This window comes from Ochotona princeps, chromosome 2 (genome assembly GCF_030435755.1).
Source record: "Ochotona princeps isolate mOchPri1 chromosome 2, mOchPri1.hap1, whole genome shotgun sequence".
Taxonomy (NCBI): Eukaryota; Metazoa; Chordata; class Mammalia; order Lagomorpha; family Ochotonidae; genus Ochotona; species Ochotona princeps.
The window spans coordinates 99,696,867-99,712,454 of record NC_080833.1 but is presented as its reverse complement, the minus strand read 5'-3'; the positions used below and the strand labels follow the sequence as shown (position 1 = coordinate 99,712,454).

At 46.7% G+C, this 15,588-nt stretch overlaps 1 protein-coding gene across 1 annotated transcript in view; it reads right to left on the bottom strand.

Moving 5' to 3' along the window:
* Nucleotides 1-15,588, bottom strand: part of PTGFRN (prostaglandin F2 receptor inhibitor) — a 77,951-nt gene that overhangs the window by 35,329 nt on the left and 27,034 nt on the right. The window contains exons 2-4 of the mRNA XM_036494282.2: nucleotides 9,428-9,796; nucleotides 7,316-7,729; nucleotides 1,367-1,747 (exon numbers count right to left, since the gene is read on the bottom strand). Coding sequence (XP_036350175.2) covers nucleotides 1,367-1,747; nucleotides 7,316-7,729; nucleotides 9,428-9,796 — 1,164 coding nt within the window. The remainder of the gene's footprint in view (nucleotides 1-1,366; nucleotides 1,748-7,315; nucleotides 7,730-9,427; nucleotides 9,797-15,588) is intronic.

Here is a 15,588-nt window from a genome sequence, read left to right as displayed (position 1 = left end):
GCTTGCTTATTTTTTTTTTAATCTGCTTTTATTTATTTACCAGGCACAGACTGACAGAGCTTTTGCACATTGGTTCGCTCCCTAAATGCCTGCAACAGCTGTGGCTGGTCCAGGCCAGCGCCAGGTTTCCAGGACTCCCATGTGGTGTTTGCACCACCACCTGCTGCCTCCCAGAGTGTGTACTAGCAGGAAGCTGGGATTTCAACCCATGCACCCTGATATGGAATGCAAGCGTCCCAATGGACAGGTGGCTTAACCTGCTTGCCTTCTTCCTGCTCTCCTGCTCCCCATCCCCTCTACTCCCACATGCAAACTCTCCGTCCTTGCTAACCCAAGGCTCATTAGTTCATACACTCCCACCCCAAGTACAGACAGACCCCGCTGCAGGGGTGAGGCAGGGTTTCAGACTAGCAAGAGCTCACAGTGGCAGGGCATGCAGCATCAGGCAAGGCAGGGGAGCTCTCCCAGACCTTCAGAGATCTGCTTTGCCTCCCAGTATTCATGCCAAATGCCGCCTTCAGGGCACAAAGCACTTGCAGTACAGTGGAGAGACAAGAAGGCCCAGACAGCAGAACCTGACAGGTCTCTGCAACAATGTTGGTGGAAAGTGAAGCTCTCCACACCCTGCTTGAGCCTAGCCTTTCTAAATCTACTTGCAATGACAATAAAAACAATTAGGAAATGTTAGACTAGCTTGCCCAGTGGGCAAACAAGTGGGACTCAAAGAGATGGAAATACCGGCATGGCAGAGAACAGAGAAGCCAGTGATCTTCAGAGACATGACCCCAGTTGTGGGGTGGCTGGTCCTGTGCGCTCCTGCGCTCCTTCCCCTGGGGGACTGTGCCTGGGCTTGGGGCACCCAAAACAGGAGCCTGGAGAAGTAGGGAGACCCCTCCCTAAAATGAGGATCTGCAGATACAATTATCCAGGCATTCCAGGGTATTCAGTGGAAAAATCCCAATTATGGAAGGAATCCTCTTTCTGCACCAGCTTTGGAAAAGCACCAGTGCTGTCCGCACAGCAGCCAGGAGTCCCGGAAAAGGAATGAAGCACAGCAGGTTCTCCCTCCAACAGCGATCCGTTTCAAAGCACCATTCCCCAGTGCTCAGGCCTCGCAAATTTCAACAACAAAAGGATGCTCCATCCTCCCAGATGAAGGTGCTGGGGTCAGATTATCTGAACATCTCCCATGCCTGCCAGACTCTGTTTCGAGCCAGTTTGATCTGGGATCTATTTGAGCTAAAGAATGCCTATTCTGATAGAAAGAATGACAAAATTGTGCACAATGCTGATTGCTCAGACACCTCTGGATAGCTCAGAGGACAGACTCAGCTGGGAGGCCAGTGACAACTCTGCAGACACTCACCTATCCAGGTCACACCCACACCGGCTGCAGAAGACATGACCTCTGCCACTTTGTGCCAGCTCCTGTTGTGTCCTGGTACCCAGAGTGCCACATGGCAGAAATAGTAGCCGGAGTTTTCTTTGCTGACATCTCGAACCAGCAAAAGGAAGGAGCGGGCATCCACGTGACTTAGAGCCACATGAGGTGAGCTGTGCAGCAGGGAATCTCGGTCCAGTCGGGCCAGCACACGGGGGCCAGGCAAGGTGCTGTCAGGTGTCCTGCTGTAGTACCATGTGACCTCAGGCCGCATGTCATCCGCCCTGTCTGTGGTGATGTTGCAGGTCAGCTCCAGGTCCTTCCCTTCAGCCACAGACACATTCCTGGCCACGGACACCCGGAGAACTTGGAAATGAAAAACAAATATATCTCAGTAATTGTCAGGGCTATGTCTTCCTTGCCCAACCTTCCCCCAGTTCATCTTCTTCCTGGTTATTGTTTATGGCATCAAAATTAGAAGGCATTGTACAGTTGTGTTTGCTAAATATTTGTAATGAAAGCATTCATAAAGCATATATTTGTTTATTCCATAAGAATGCTGGCAGCAGCAAACACTTGCGTATACTTACTATATGTCAAACAGTATTCTGAGTGCTTTATGCTAATCTACCCTCAAAATAATTCTTGGAGGTAGGAATTAGTATCGTCTTACAGGAAACTAAAGTTAAGTAACTTCTTGAAGACCACCTAGCGAATATGTAGCAGAGTTGGAATTTAAATCTAGCCTGTCTGCCTCTAGCAAATCTGCTCTTAACTGCCCTTCCCCCCAATCCGATTTATTTATTTATTTGAAAAATAGAGTGACAGATGTAGACAAAGAAACAGAGAGCTCTTCCACTTGCTAGTTCACTCCCCAAACAGCTGATAACAGTCAGGTCTGGGCCAGGCTGAATCCAGAACTCCATCTGGATCTCTGACATGGGTAGCAGAGACCCAAGTATTTGGACAATCACCTGCTACTTTTCCAGGTGTATTGGCAGGGAGATAGACTGGAAGTAGAGCAACAAAGACTTGAACCAGCACTGTGATATGGAACTTAAATGCTTATATCACAAGCTTAGCTTACTGTGTTACAACAGCGGCCCTTTCTCTAGCATCAATAAGAAGTATGTTGAATATCACAGAACTAAAATTAACCTTCACTATTTATAATAAAGTGGGTGATTTTGCAGAAAAAGGGCAAGTTAGCTCTTTTCAAAATGTTTTTGGTTGTTTATTTTCATTTTGAGAGACAAATACAGAAACACAGAGAGACCTTCCATCCACTGGCTCACTCCCCAAATGCCTGCAACAGCTGCAGCTGAGTCACACCAGGGCTGGGATCCTACAATTCCATCTGGGTTTTCCACGTGGGTGGCAGAGACCCAACTACTTACATCTGTTGCTCTCCAGGTGCACATGAGCAAAAGGCTGGAATGAGAGGGAGAGCCAAACCCAGGCTTCCTGGTATGGGATGGGAGCATCCCAAGCAGTAGTTTAACTGCTGTACCCAATACCTGCCCTGACTGCTGAGTTTTGACCGGTGCCCACACACAATGTCAGCTGCAAGCTGGAGAAGAGAGCGAAGGAGATAAAAGTAGAGCACATTGTGCACCAAAGGGAAAAGTTTCCTAAGAGAAGAACCACTTTTCCTTAGGAATCAAGTCTTCAAAATGTAATGTATTTGGAATATCGCTTGTTTCATTAGGCATATCACCTAAGAGTCAAGTATAAAACATACATTCTAAAACCAAAACACAACGTTTTTTTGGATTATCCATGCTACTGTTCCCTGTCATTAGTGGGGATAATTAAAAGCCAGCTATATTTAGCTGAAGCAGTCAAGTATTTGGTGCCAGAGACTCAAGGCAGATCTAGTTTCAGCATTCCCCTGTTGAAGCTTTTTACATGGAAACATTTTCCTCTATTCAGAGGGTTTTGAAAACGAAGTTGAACATCTGTAATCAGAGAAGAAAAACATTCAGCCCGTGATAATGGTGCAGGAACAATTACTTAGATGATGAACAGCCAACACCTCCCAAAGGATTCACGTGGAGGCACAGCCCCAGACTCTTAGCAAAGTGGCTCAGCATGAGGCACTGCCCAAGCCCAGGGATAGGGGCTGGGCCCAACTCCGAACAGACCCAACCCCTTTCATGTGAATATTTCCAAATCTTGACAGCATTTAAAGCAAATTTTTCAAGCTCAAGCATGACCTTGAGAGATACAGGAAATAAGTTCAACCAAGTATTAGATAAGGGAATTTAAAAGTTCAATCTCTCTTTTACCCACCCTCCAAGCACCTCCTCTTCATTCACCATTTTCAAGGGGCTAAAAGTAAACTGAGGGTAGCTTTGGAAGGTATTCAGAATGGAAGCTGCTGCCCTGAGCTGGGTTCTATAGTTTGAATCACTCGATACACAATGCCTGTGGTCATATGGTGGGGTGGGTGATTCCTGGTCGTTGTCTTTGACGCAAGAAGGAATTCAAGCTGAGCTACAAGTAAAGGCCAACAGATAAGCAGGACTTATTCATGCACAAAGAGAAACTGCACAGGAAGGAACACTGGTCAAGAGAGAGTTACATGTAACACAGCTTCAGGCCATTCCTTGATATGATCTGGAGGCACCAGGGGTGGTATCTCAGAAAGGGCTTGATTGAATATTTAAAAGAGCAGAGTTTGGGGTAGGGCTTGAGTACTGCCCATTTCTTTGCACTTTTTGGGGTGGGGTGGTTGGGTGGGAATCTCAGAAGTGTCTCCGCATCAGGTGCATCATAGGAGCAGGGGTATCAGTCAGGGTCACTGTAACAACTTTATAATGAACTAAATGCCAACACAGGGTAGCAGCTGGCAGTCACAATGGGTATTTTTACCCAGTAAAATTGCAAAATTTGGGATTTCCCACTGCTAACAAGGTGGGTTTGGGCAGTGCTGGCAGGGTTGTAGGGGTGTGCTGGCCACTTGAGCTCCTTGCAAGTTACCTTCCTGCCTACACCAGTTAGAAGCCCTGGAATCCTCCTGGAGTCAGCAACTGGGCTGACAACTCCTGGAATCAGAGGGAATGTGGTCAGTGAGGAAGCAGGAAGTAGACAGCAGGCAGTGTGGACTGTGAGTTTGGAAACCATCGTTTTTAGGTTGTAGAAGTATTGGCAGGAATGTCTCTTCAACTGCATAGTCCACCTTGTAATTTTCTTTGTATAAGTGGCTAAACACCTGTTGCCTCCCTAACCATAGGTCCTGTACATACTGGATTCAAGGGTTTACTGCTAGAGCTGAAAGGACAAAAAGAAACACACTTAAGGGGTCTGTATAGCAACAGGGGACTGAGGTAAAGGCTGCAGGAATGCAGACTCTCTCCCCCAACGTAACGGAATTCACAAATTAGGTAGCAAGATGCCACCATTCAGACCATGCCAATGATGGAGGGTGGTGATGCCCCCCACACAGGCAACATGGATTTGTTGTCCTGGGGGCTCTGTGCCTTGATCTTAACAATGTGAGGAGAACATAGGAACAGTTGGGTACAGACCGTGTCAAGGCTGATAGGAAGAGAAACACCATACCCTGCGGTCCACAAAGAGAACGGAGGGAGTCTGTGAACCAGAGAGGAAAACATACAAAATCTCATCTTCCCTTCCGTTGCCTTTACCTGAAATACAGCCTCTGTTCTCAGTGTGAAAGCATGAACAAACCAGTGTGGCATTCCCTGTCTCTGGGATTTTGTTCCCCCATAGAAATCACAGATATTTTCTTGTCACATCATAGCCATTGCAGATACTCTGAAAACCAGTCACATTTCACTGCTACTTAGAAATCACTCTGGTTGTTAGGTCTGCCACTGAATCTTATTATTAATGCATTTATAAAGTAGCATAAAATGACTGGAAAGCAAATTTGTCTTAAAATATTTTGATAACTTATTCAATATAATTGCTTTCCTTTGTCAGCTGGAATACTATATTCTACAAATTAAAACATTTTTTTTTTTCCTGAGAAAGGGTCTGTCAATGTCAGAAGACCATCAAAGAAATCCATGGCACAAAAAAATTACAAGCTCCCAGTCTAATAGTTTCAGAGTACTGTAGTCTTATAACTGGATATTATGGGCTTTGAGGTATATTCTAAATAAGAAATACCTTTCCAACAAAGTCCTGCATAGAAAGAGTGTGTGCTGCATAGTTCAAACCCAGAAGCTGTCTGTCTCATTGAAAGTGTTTATTGTGGGCCCAAGGTGATAGCCCAGTGGCTAAAGTCCTCGCCTTGCATATGGATGCTGGTAGCTTTGCTGGCTGCTGTACTTCCCATCCAGCTCCCTGCTTGTGGCCTAGGAAAGCAGTAGAGGACAGTCCAAAGCTTTGGGACCCTGCTTCCACATGGGAGACCCAGAAGAAGATCCTGGCTCCTCGCTTAGGGCCAGCTTGGCTCCAGTCATTGCAGCTACTTGGGGAGTGAATCAGCAGATGGAAGATCCTTTTCTCTGTAAAATCTGACTTTCTAATAAAAATAAAATAGATCTTTTTTTGGAAAAAAAAAAGTGTTTATTGCAAGCTGAAAATCTGAAGATTTCTCAGGCAGCTTGAAGACAGATCACACGCTAAGGTGGTTTGAGGTGATCTGCAAAAGCCATTTCTGCAGCTAGGGGAGCCACCCTGTGATGACCAATCACATGAGCTGCTTTTTAGCATCCACTTTTACCAGCCCAAAACAGAGCCACCAGCACCTATTGCACAGCCAGTCAGCCATGGCTTTCCCTTACTATTTGTCTAAGTGTATTTTCTAAAATGCATTTTGTATTTTATTGATTACTTCTGCAGCTAGAATGGGGAAAGTTTTAAAAAACAAAAATCGAATTACAGATAACAAGACAAATTAATTTTTGTAGCGACCTCAAGCATGGATGCTCTTGAGGTATGCATGACATAGGAAAGTATGAAGAAATTCAACCCGATAGCACCTTACCCCACAGACATAGGGCAACCGAGGTGGCCTGAAAGCAAGCCTGGAGGATCACAGTCAGACAGGAAGCCCCACAAGGAGCACCCATCACCAATGGCTGAGGAAAAGGCAGATGGAAAGACTGAGATGAGCTCAAGGGACAGTGTGTGAACAGATGCAACCCAAATGCAGGTGGGACCTAACACTGATGAAAGGGCTGGTAGGCATGGCCTCTGAATGAAAGAACTGTCCCAACATTACCAGGGAACTTCAAAATGTCTGTGGAAAATAGAATGAAAGGAGTAGGTATTTGGTGCATTAGTTATGACGCTGTCTGGGGTGCCCCTGCCCCCATCCAAGTGCCTGTGTTTGGGTTCTGGCTTCTCCGTTTCCTATCCAGCGTCTCGCTAGTGTGCAATCCGGGAGGCAGCAGGTGACAGTTCAAGTACTTGGGGTCTTATTCTCTCCATAGGAGATCTGGATAGAGTTCTGGGCTACTGGCTTTGGTTGTATTCCAGCTGTTGTGGGCATTTGGGGAGTGCATCAGCAGATGGAAGATCTCTGCCTGCCTCTCTCTCTCTCTCTCTCTCTCTCTCTGTCTGTCTTTCAAATAAATACAAATAGGTAAGTTTTTTTTTTCTGAAGGCAAGTTTGTTTTGGTGGTATAAGACATTTCAAATCTATTCATTCAAGGAATTTCCAAAAAGTTCATGGAGAATACACATCATGAAATACACACTCTCAAATGTGTGCTGCAGTTCTCCGCGGCCACAAATTCAGACAAAAACAGTTGCAAAGCAAAATCGTGCACACAGCACAAAACAAACACACTCCTCTCCAAATTATCAGTACCACCTTACTTCCTGCACCATCAACCAGAAGTAGAAATAATTATAAAACCAGAAAAAGATGGGGCTCCTGGTTCTTGGTTCCTCACGTCACCTACCACCATCACAAAGTGAGATCCCATACAGCATGCACCCTTCCCAGATGCCTACCTGTGGGCTGCATCACCACAGTGGCGACCTCCACAGCCTTTTCTTGGATTTCTTGCCAGTTGCCTTGCTCTGTGATCCATTCGCTGACCACACACTTGTAGGATCCCTGGTCAGCAGACAGGGCGCGGGACACGGAGAGGCGGTAGGTGTCGCTGCCGGCAGTGTCCAGGCGCACATCCCCGCTGTGGTAGCGCTGCTCATAGCCAGGACCCGGGCGGAACCTACCCTCGTGTGTCAGGGCCAGCACACTACGCTGGGCGGGCCCACGGTGCAGCTCCCACAACACTGCCAGGTGCGTGTGTAATGGCGATGTGGTAGAGGCCGTGCAGCGCAGTTCAAAGGGCTCCCCTTCCCGCAGGCTCAGGCTGGGTGCAGGCCTTGCGCTGGGACCCAAGTGTAGGGCATCTGGTAGCACTGCAGGAAGAGAACAGTGTGAGCCAGCTGAGCACAGCATCCCTGCAGCAAGGGCTACAACTGCCTGACCCCAGCCCTCAGTCATGGTGGGGGCTGTCAACCTGGAACAGTTTCCCTGCCCCCTTCACTCAAATGCCCATGTGTGGGCATGTTCTCACCATTCTTACTCCTCTATAATCTCAACTGACCTGAAGCAGGACAAAAAGAGTTAGATGCAATAAAACACCTCTGCCAGCAATGAGTGCTGAAGACTTCTTTTGGGAACTATATCTGGGGTATGTACTTCTACCACGTAAGAAAAGCTACTCTACTCTCTGCTTCCACTTCCTAAAAGGGAGATGACAACTAGAAAGGCTCCAGGGAGCCAACACAGAGTGGAGGGAGTTAAGGAGAGCACTTTTGCTGGACAGGCACTGTACCTATCAGTCATGATAAAATTACAAGTATGGCAGCTAGACACTCCTTGGGTGAGGACACAGGGCTGCAAGAGGGAGCCTGAGGGGTTGGAGGTAAGGTGATCCTCCACTAGTTAAAGCAGGAAAGCATGGCACGAGCTGCCTGTGGCTGGAGCCTACAGGATAGGGGCCAGGCAGGGAGAGCAGCAGCCTCCTGGCTACTGCTTCCACTTCTATAGATCCCAGGGAAAGGAAACTTAGGAGGGCACGGACACATTGGTCACCAGAGGGGGCCGCTACCAAGGGCTGGGGTTATCGCCACGGCTTTAAGGTTTGACTGTTTGAATGCCTACTTAGCAGACATGAATTAATATCATCATGTGTGATTTCTGCTTTCCTAATAATTACCAACATTGCTACACAGAAAGAGATTTCAAGGGGAATAAGGCCGGGCACAAATAATTGCATAATTGAGTAATAATAATAATCTTCTATTTTGTCAGCCTCAAATTAAATTTTTTTGTTCTTGCCCATTTACTAATTGGCTGTGTGATTTTAGGCAAGTAACTACCCTATGCTCTTTCATTTCCTTCTGTGTACGTCATGGAATGTCCTGCCCTACATTCTTTATCAAGCTCTAAAAATTGACTGCAGGAGTGAATCTTAAAGAGGATTTGGAAAAACGGCAAAATCAAAACCAAACCCCAAACAAGTGATTATTTGCATGGTCGAATCCATCAGTAAGCAGTGGCTACATCCTCGTTTCTCTCGGTAGAACACTTACAACATCTGCTAGAAACAAGCACTTCAATCAGAAAGGTCACATCAACTTGAACTTTGTAGTGTATGTTGTTCCCATGAACCGGGACAGCCTCCTGACCACGCCCCTTCCTCATCAGTAACCTCTGAACACTTACTATGGTTCTGCTCCAGAGTGTTTGCTTGTTCACCTCCACCACCTCCTCACAACCTTGAAGATGGACACTGTAGTATGGAGGACGTAGCTGAGGCTGTGATGGGCCCACTGCCATGCAGCTGACAAGTGGCAGAGTGGGTAACTGGTCATATAAGCCCAAGCAGTCAGAGCTGGGCTCTACCCTAGGCAATCTTCACTCCCCTTTCATGGGAGGCTTCATGACAACACTGGCCCTCTGAGGTCACCTGCCTTCCATCAGGCAAGTCACTAGGATCCCACTGTCCATGGAGGGACTAAACACCCAAAGGAGCTAGGCCAGCCACAGCCAGGGGAGTAGGCAGAGGAAGATCTAGCCATTGGCAGATAAATCCCACTTGAGGACCATACCTTTAACCTGCACTGTGTCCTCATAGTTGCCCTGGACGGTGGCATCCGTGCTGGGCGTTGAGCATTTGTAGTAGCCTTGGTCAGAGGGCTGGACATTCCGTATGTGCAGCTCCACGGCGTCATTGGCAGTTCGCCTCAGCAGGATCTCACCCCTCTGCAGCCGCTCCTGGTATGGCTGCGCTGGGAAGCCCACCTCCCAGGTGCTTGCCAGTTCCACAAAGCTGCTCCCGGAAGGTGAGAAGCTCCAGTCGAAATTCTGCTCACTGGGGCCGTCATAGTCACTGACGTTGCAGGGGATCACCAGCTCTGTGCCTGCCACCCGGACCAGGGTCCCTGCGGGGACTCTCACCACACGCCCTCGACACAGGGCTGCAATGACAAGAGAACAAAGGCAGGTCTTTCATCACAGAACATCTTCCCAGGCCAGGTGCAGCAGCCCGCTGAGGCTCCTGCTAACAGCAGAGATGTGGCACCTGACGCAGAAGGAGGATAAGTGAATCCCTGGAACCATGAGCCAGGAATAGTCCCGGATATGAGCACCTCTCACTTGACCAACTCCTAGGGATGGGCAGTGAGTTCGGTAAGTACTAAAGCAGGCAAACCAAACACCTGGCTAGCTTCCCCTCCAGTTGCTGCTGAACGTAGCATGTCACTTGGGGTGATGGAGAACGATTGGTATGAAAGGAAGGATATGGCTTATCAAGTGTTTACATTTCTGCCCACAGGGTATCAACCCTCATCCTACATACCATCCATTGGGGGCTTGCAGGAACTGATTTACAACGATAGATGCCAATTTCTAAATCCCAGAGTGGCTTGCTGATAAAATGACTTAATTCCTGCTATCTGACATGGCCTATAAATTAATTTCAAAATATGACGACTCTACCGAGTATTAATTTTCTATTTTCTGGCTCATTTCCTTCTCTCTGATCTAAATTCAGAAGGAAGATGGGGAAGCACAGAGGGAGAGAACCTGGTAGGTCGCTGGGCATTGTAGAAAATACCACACAGGGACGAGCCCAGTGGGCATGGCTAAGGGCTCAGGGGTGTTCCCTGGCCCACAAGCATGACATGCAGGGGGACAGATTGGAGGCTATGATTGCTTTAAGATGCAAACATCAGCACGGTGTGGAGGAATACCTACGGCCTGTGCTCGGACCTCAGTTAGACCAGAGTGAGCATCAGCAGCTCCTTTTTGATGCTCCGGGAACAGCCAGAGTGGTAAAGTGTACCGAAGAAAGTGTGGTTCAGCCAAGCCCTCTCTGAGCTTCCTCACTTCTACAATGGGGCAAGAAGGGTTCATTTTATGAAAGAAATAAAACCCTTAACTCAGAGTCGGCCAGGTATCAAGGGCTCAATTAAAACAGAAACTTTGTTTTCACTTGCATGCTTCATTTGTTACAAATGGGTCAGCTGTCCCTTGCTCAAAATTTAGACACTGACCCCCACGCCCAAGAACTTGAGAACAGGACCTTGTTTAGGGAATGGGACTTGTAGTGGATATGGTTAGCAGCTACAATGCAAAGTGGCTGGGATCCTTAAGAAGAGAAACTAACAGGGACACAGTCACACACCCAAGGAGAATGTACATGAAGGTGAAGACAAAGACACAGCCAAGGAACTTAACAACTGCCTGAAGCTACCAAGCTCCTGGATGTGGCAAATTGCCAACACCTCTGTCTTCAACTTACAGCCTCCAAAACCGGCAAGCAACAGAATTCTGTCTTTCATGCCCCCCACATTGTGGAACTTGAATGAGGCAGCCCCAGCATGTATCTCAATGCCACTTGCTTTCCACAGGTTAAACTTGTATTTTTCACACTCTGGAGCTGGCACCCTTCAATGGGCTATGAAGTGACTGTGTAATGGTTGTGGCCAACATGTGTGAGTTCCCTAACAAAACTATATAAATGGAACGGAAAGTATTAAGATGCCCTGCACTTCATAAGAGGTAAATGCTAAAAAAAAAAAAAAAAAAAAAAAAAAAAAAAAAAAAAAAGAAAAAAAAAAGAGGTAAATGCTGTTTCATGAAACTTTCTTTTTTTCCCTCCCTCATTATACTTTCTTTTTTTTTTTTTTTAAGATTTTATTTATTTTATTACAAAGTCAGATATACAGAGAGGAGGAGAGACAGAGAGGAAGATCTTCAGTCCGATGATTCACTCCCCAAGTGAGCCACAACAGGCCGGTGCGCGTCGATCCGATGCCGGGAACCAGGAACCTCTTCCAGGTCTCCCACGCGGGTGCAGGGTCCCAAAGCATTGGGCCGTCCTCGACTGCTTTCCCAGGCCACAAGCAGGGGGCTGGATGGGAAGTGGAGCCACCGGGATTAGAATCGGCGCCCATATGGGATCCCGGGGTGTTCAAGGCGAGGACTTTAGCCGCTAGGCCACGCCGCCGGGCCCATATACTTTCTTAAGCAGACAAAATTATAGGTGTACCCAATTACTGTGCAAGAGAACCATGTATCTTGTTTGGGTTAGGGTTAAAAAAAAGTTGAGGTGCACTTTCTTAAAATGATGTCTAACCTTCTTCACCCACTATCGTTTTATCTTGAGAAGGGAAAGAATGTAGCCTTGTAAGAGGAAGAGTGACCAAGGATCATGTGTGTTCTGAGCATGGCGTCCAGCTTGGGGCAGGACCAGTCTAACTCCAGTTCTAAGAGAAGCTACAGAAGTCTGCACCACGTTGCCCTCTTTACAAATAGCTGCTGCACGTAGTAGCAACACAAAGGTGTGTGAGTGTGTGTGTGTCTCCCAACTCCCTGCAGAGAATGGACTCACAGCTCAGTACTGTGGGGGAGCAGCGTTGGAACATGCTGTTTCCCTCACTCCCTAAGCAGCACCTACGGTCTCACACCTCCCACTCCGAGCAAACACGCAGCACAGCCCTGACAGCTGTCAGAACTCCCCATCTGTTAGGTGGGGCTGACCCCATACTTTCTGCCCAGAGAGGAGCCAGAGCTAACACTATGGGAGGATCAGACTTCCCTCTGCAGCTTTGTTATGCTACAGCCAATTGTAAAGACACCTCTACTTTCACTGGCATCAAGATGCCGTATGTACAGGCAGACTTACTCTTAGTCTGGGAGCCAGCCACATGTCAGACTAGGACAAGTGACAGGGGCAGAGAGGTAAGCAGACTGCAGCTGACTGACCTGGATCCAGCATTGTCTTCTAGATCATCCCATACACACTCAGATGTGTGTGCATGCACAAATGCACACACCTTATCACAGAGACTTCATATTCTTAGGCTCTTACCCATGATCACACCCACGTACTTTTATATTTTTAAAGCTCATCTTTGTCATTGGTAATCCAAATATCAATGAAATAATATGAGACTACCTTAAAAAGTTTGTGAAAACTGGTATTCAAAAAGGATAAAGGACAAGTCATGTGGGTCAGCAGGCTAAGACATTCCATGGGACACTGGTAGCCCATTCAGGAGTGTCTGTTGAGTCCCAGCTACTTGTTTCCAAACTAGTTTCCTGATAACCTACCTCGGAAAGTAGCAAAAACAGCCCAAGTGCTTGGGCCTGTACCCTACCCACCGGGAAAACCAGGATGAAAGGATGGAGCTTCTGTCTCCTTACCTCAGCCTTGCCAGACCTGGCTATTGTCACCGTTAGGGAGTGAACCAGCAGATGAAAGCTCCCCCTCTCTCCCTCTGACACTCTGCCTTTCGACTAAATCTTAAAACACGCACACATACATACACACACAAAAGACACACTAGGGATGGACATTGCAGTGTGCAGCAAATTAAGATGCCATTTGGGATGCTTGCATTTCATATCAGAGCACTGGTTATAATCCCAGCTTCCAACCCAGCTTCCTGCTAATGTGTCTGGGGAACAGCTGATGATGGCCACATACTTGAGTTCCTCCCATCTACATGGGAGATCCACACAGAGCTTCAGGCTCCTGGCTTCAGCTTGGTCTCATCCCAGCTATTGGCTGCCATTTAGGAAGTGAATCGGCAAATACGAGATCTCTCTCCATGTCTATCACTCTTTCAAATAAATACATCTTTCTTTCTTTAAAAAATTATTTTGGGGCCTGGCATGAGAGCCTAGTGGCTAAATCCTCACCTTGCATGTGCGAGGATCCCATACAGATGCCAGTTCATGTCCCAGCTGCTCCACTTCCCTTCCAGCTCCCTGCTCGTGGCCTGGGAAAGTAGTCGAGGATGATACAAAGTCTTGAAACCCTTAACTTACATAGGAGACCCAGAAAAAGCTCCTGGCTTGGATTGGCTCAGCTCTGGCCCTGCGGTCACTTGGGGAGTGAACCAGCAGACAGAAGGTCTTACTCTCTGTCTCTCCTTCTTTCTGAAAATCTGACTTTCCAATAAAAATAAATATATCTTTAAGAGAGAGAGGAAGAAAAGCAGAAAGAGAAAGAGAAAGAGAAAGAGAAAGAGAGAGAACACTCCCTTCTGCTAATTCACCCCCAAATGCCTGCAGCAGCAGGCCAAAGCTGGAAGCCAAAAACTCAATCCGGGTCTCTTATGTGGATGTGGATGGCAAGGACAGTTACTTGAGCTATAGCCTGCTGCTTCCCGGGTCTACATTTACAGGAAGCTGGAGTCAGGATCTAGAGCCAGACCCAGGTTCAAAACTAGGTATCTCAGTATAGGACAGGGCCTGTCTTAACCAACAGGTCAAACACCTGCTCCTACATTCACTTTTAGAGGGGACCAGGCAATTCCAAGTATCCCAATGTGACAAAAGAAAGCATTACAGGTGAGACCCTTTAGAGGCAACACCGTCCAGCGTTTAATCTCCTTGTGCCCCAGTCTTGCCATCTGAGATGCAGACCCACTGAGGGTCGCAGTGATGATGAACACAGATACTGCAGTTACAGCACTCACAACTGTGCCTGTCACTTAGTAAGCAGTAAGGAGTGGGAGAATGCGGAATGATGAGCCTGGCCACAGGCCGGGTCCTAGATGACCTGATAACATTTTTTAGTTATTGATTTTGGAAGTATCCACTCTTCGTCCTGCAGCACTTCCTCCCCCTTTCCCTGCGATCACTTAGGTGCTCCTTCCTGCACCTTCCAGCTCAACCTGCAAAAGAAGTCCCTCTGACAAGGATTGTGTGATGGTGCCACAAGGGAAAGTATAGCAGCTACAAACAGATGTTGAAAGAACAAATTTTAATCGGAGGAGACGTAACCCTGAGCAGTGTCTTGCATGCAGAACTGGAATGTCCCCTCACCCATGCAAATCAAGAATTTAGATTTTGGTAACAGAATTCCGGCTTGCCACAGGCAATCTGGTATTTAGCACAGACTTCCGTTAATATGGTTAAATAAGAGCTAATGATATTTAAAAATAAATATTGCCTTTTAAAAAATAAAGCATATGGCTCTTTTCAAATCAAAAAGCATATCTGCAGTCATACATTGCCAGTTTTTTTTTGTCAAAACCTTTTGTAGCAGTTGATAATTGAGGGAATAAAGGAAAGAAAAATGTTTCTCTAGTTTCCCCAGCACTCTGAGTTTCCAACTGAGAATCCCACAATTTCCTGAACTGTATTAGTTTGCACCCCATAAACATGTCTCTAAGTAACAATTTAAAGCAATGGTTTCATTTGTTTTCAGGGGTCAATACAAGAAATCTTCATATGAAAACCACTTCTTGGCCAGCCTTAAGAACACTATGTTGTTCACTGACACAAGAATCTATGTGATAAAATGCCATTTAAATTTATTACCAGAAAAAAATATATTTGTTAACGGATCATTGTATACTCTTTCCCTAGGAAATAAGAAACACATGAGGGACTGAAATTGCATGACAGTGGGTTAAGCTGCCACCTAGGGTGCTTGTATCCCATATCAGAGTGCTTGGGAAGGAGTTCCACATTTACTTTTGATCCAATTTCCTGCTAATGCACACCCTGAAATGGAGAAGATGATGCCTCAACTACTTGAGTTTCTGCCACCCATGTAGGAGACCCAGATGGAATTCCTGGCCCCTGGTTCCACCTGGCCCAACACTGGCTGTTGCAGGCATTTGGGGAATAAGCCAACAGATGCAAGATACATCTTCCTCTCTCTCTCTGCTCTGCCTTTCAAATAAAAAAAAAATTTTTAAAGATTTATTTATTTTTCTTAGAAACACAGACATACAGAGAGAAGGAGAGA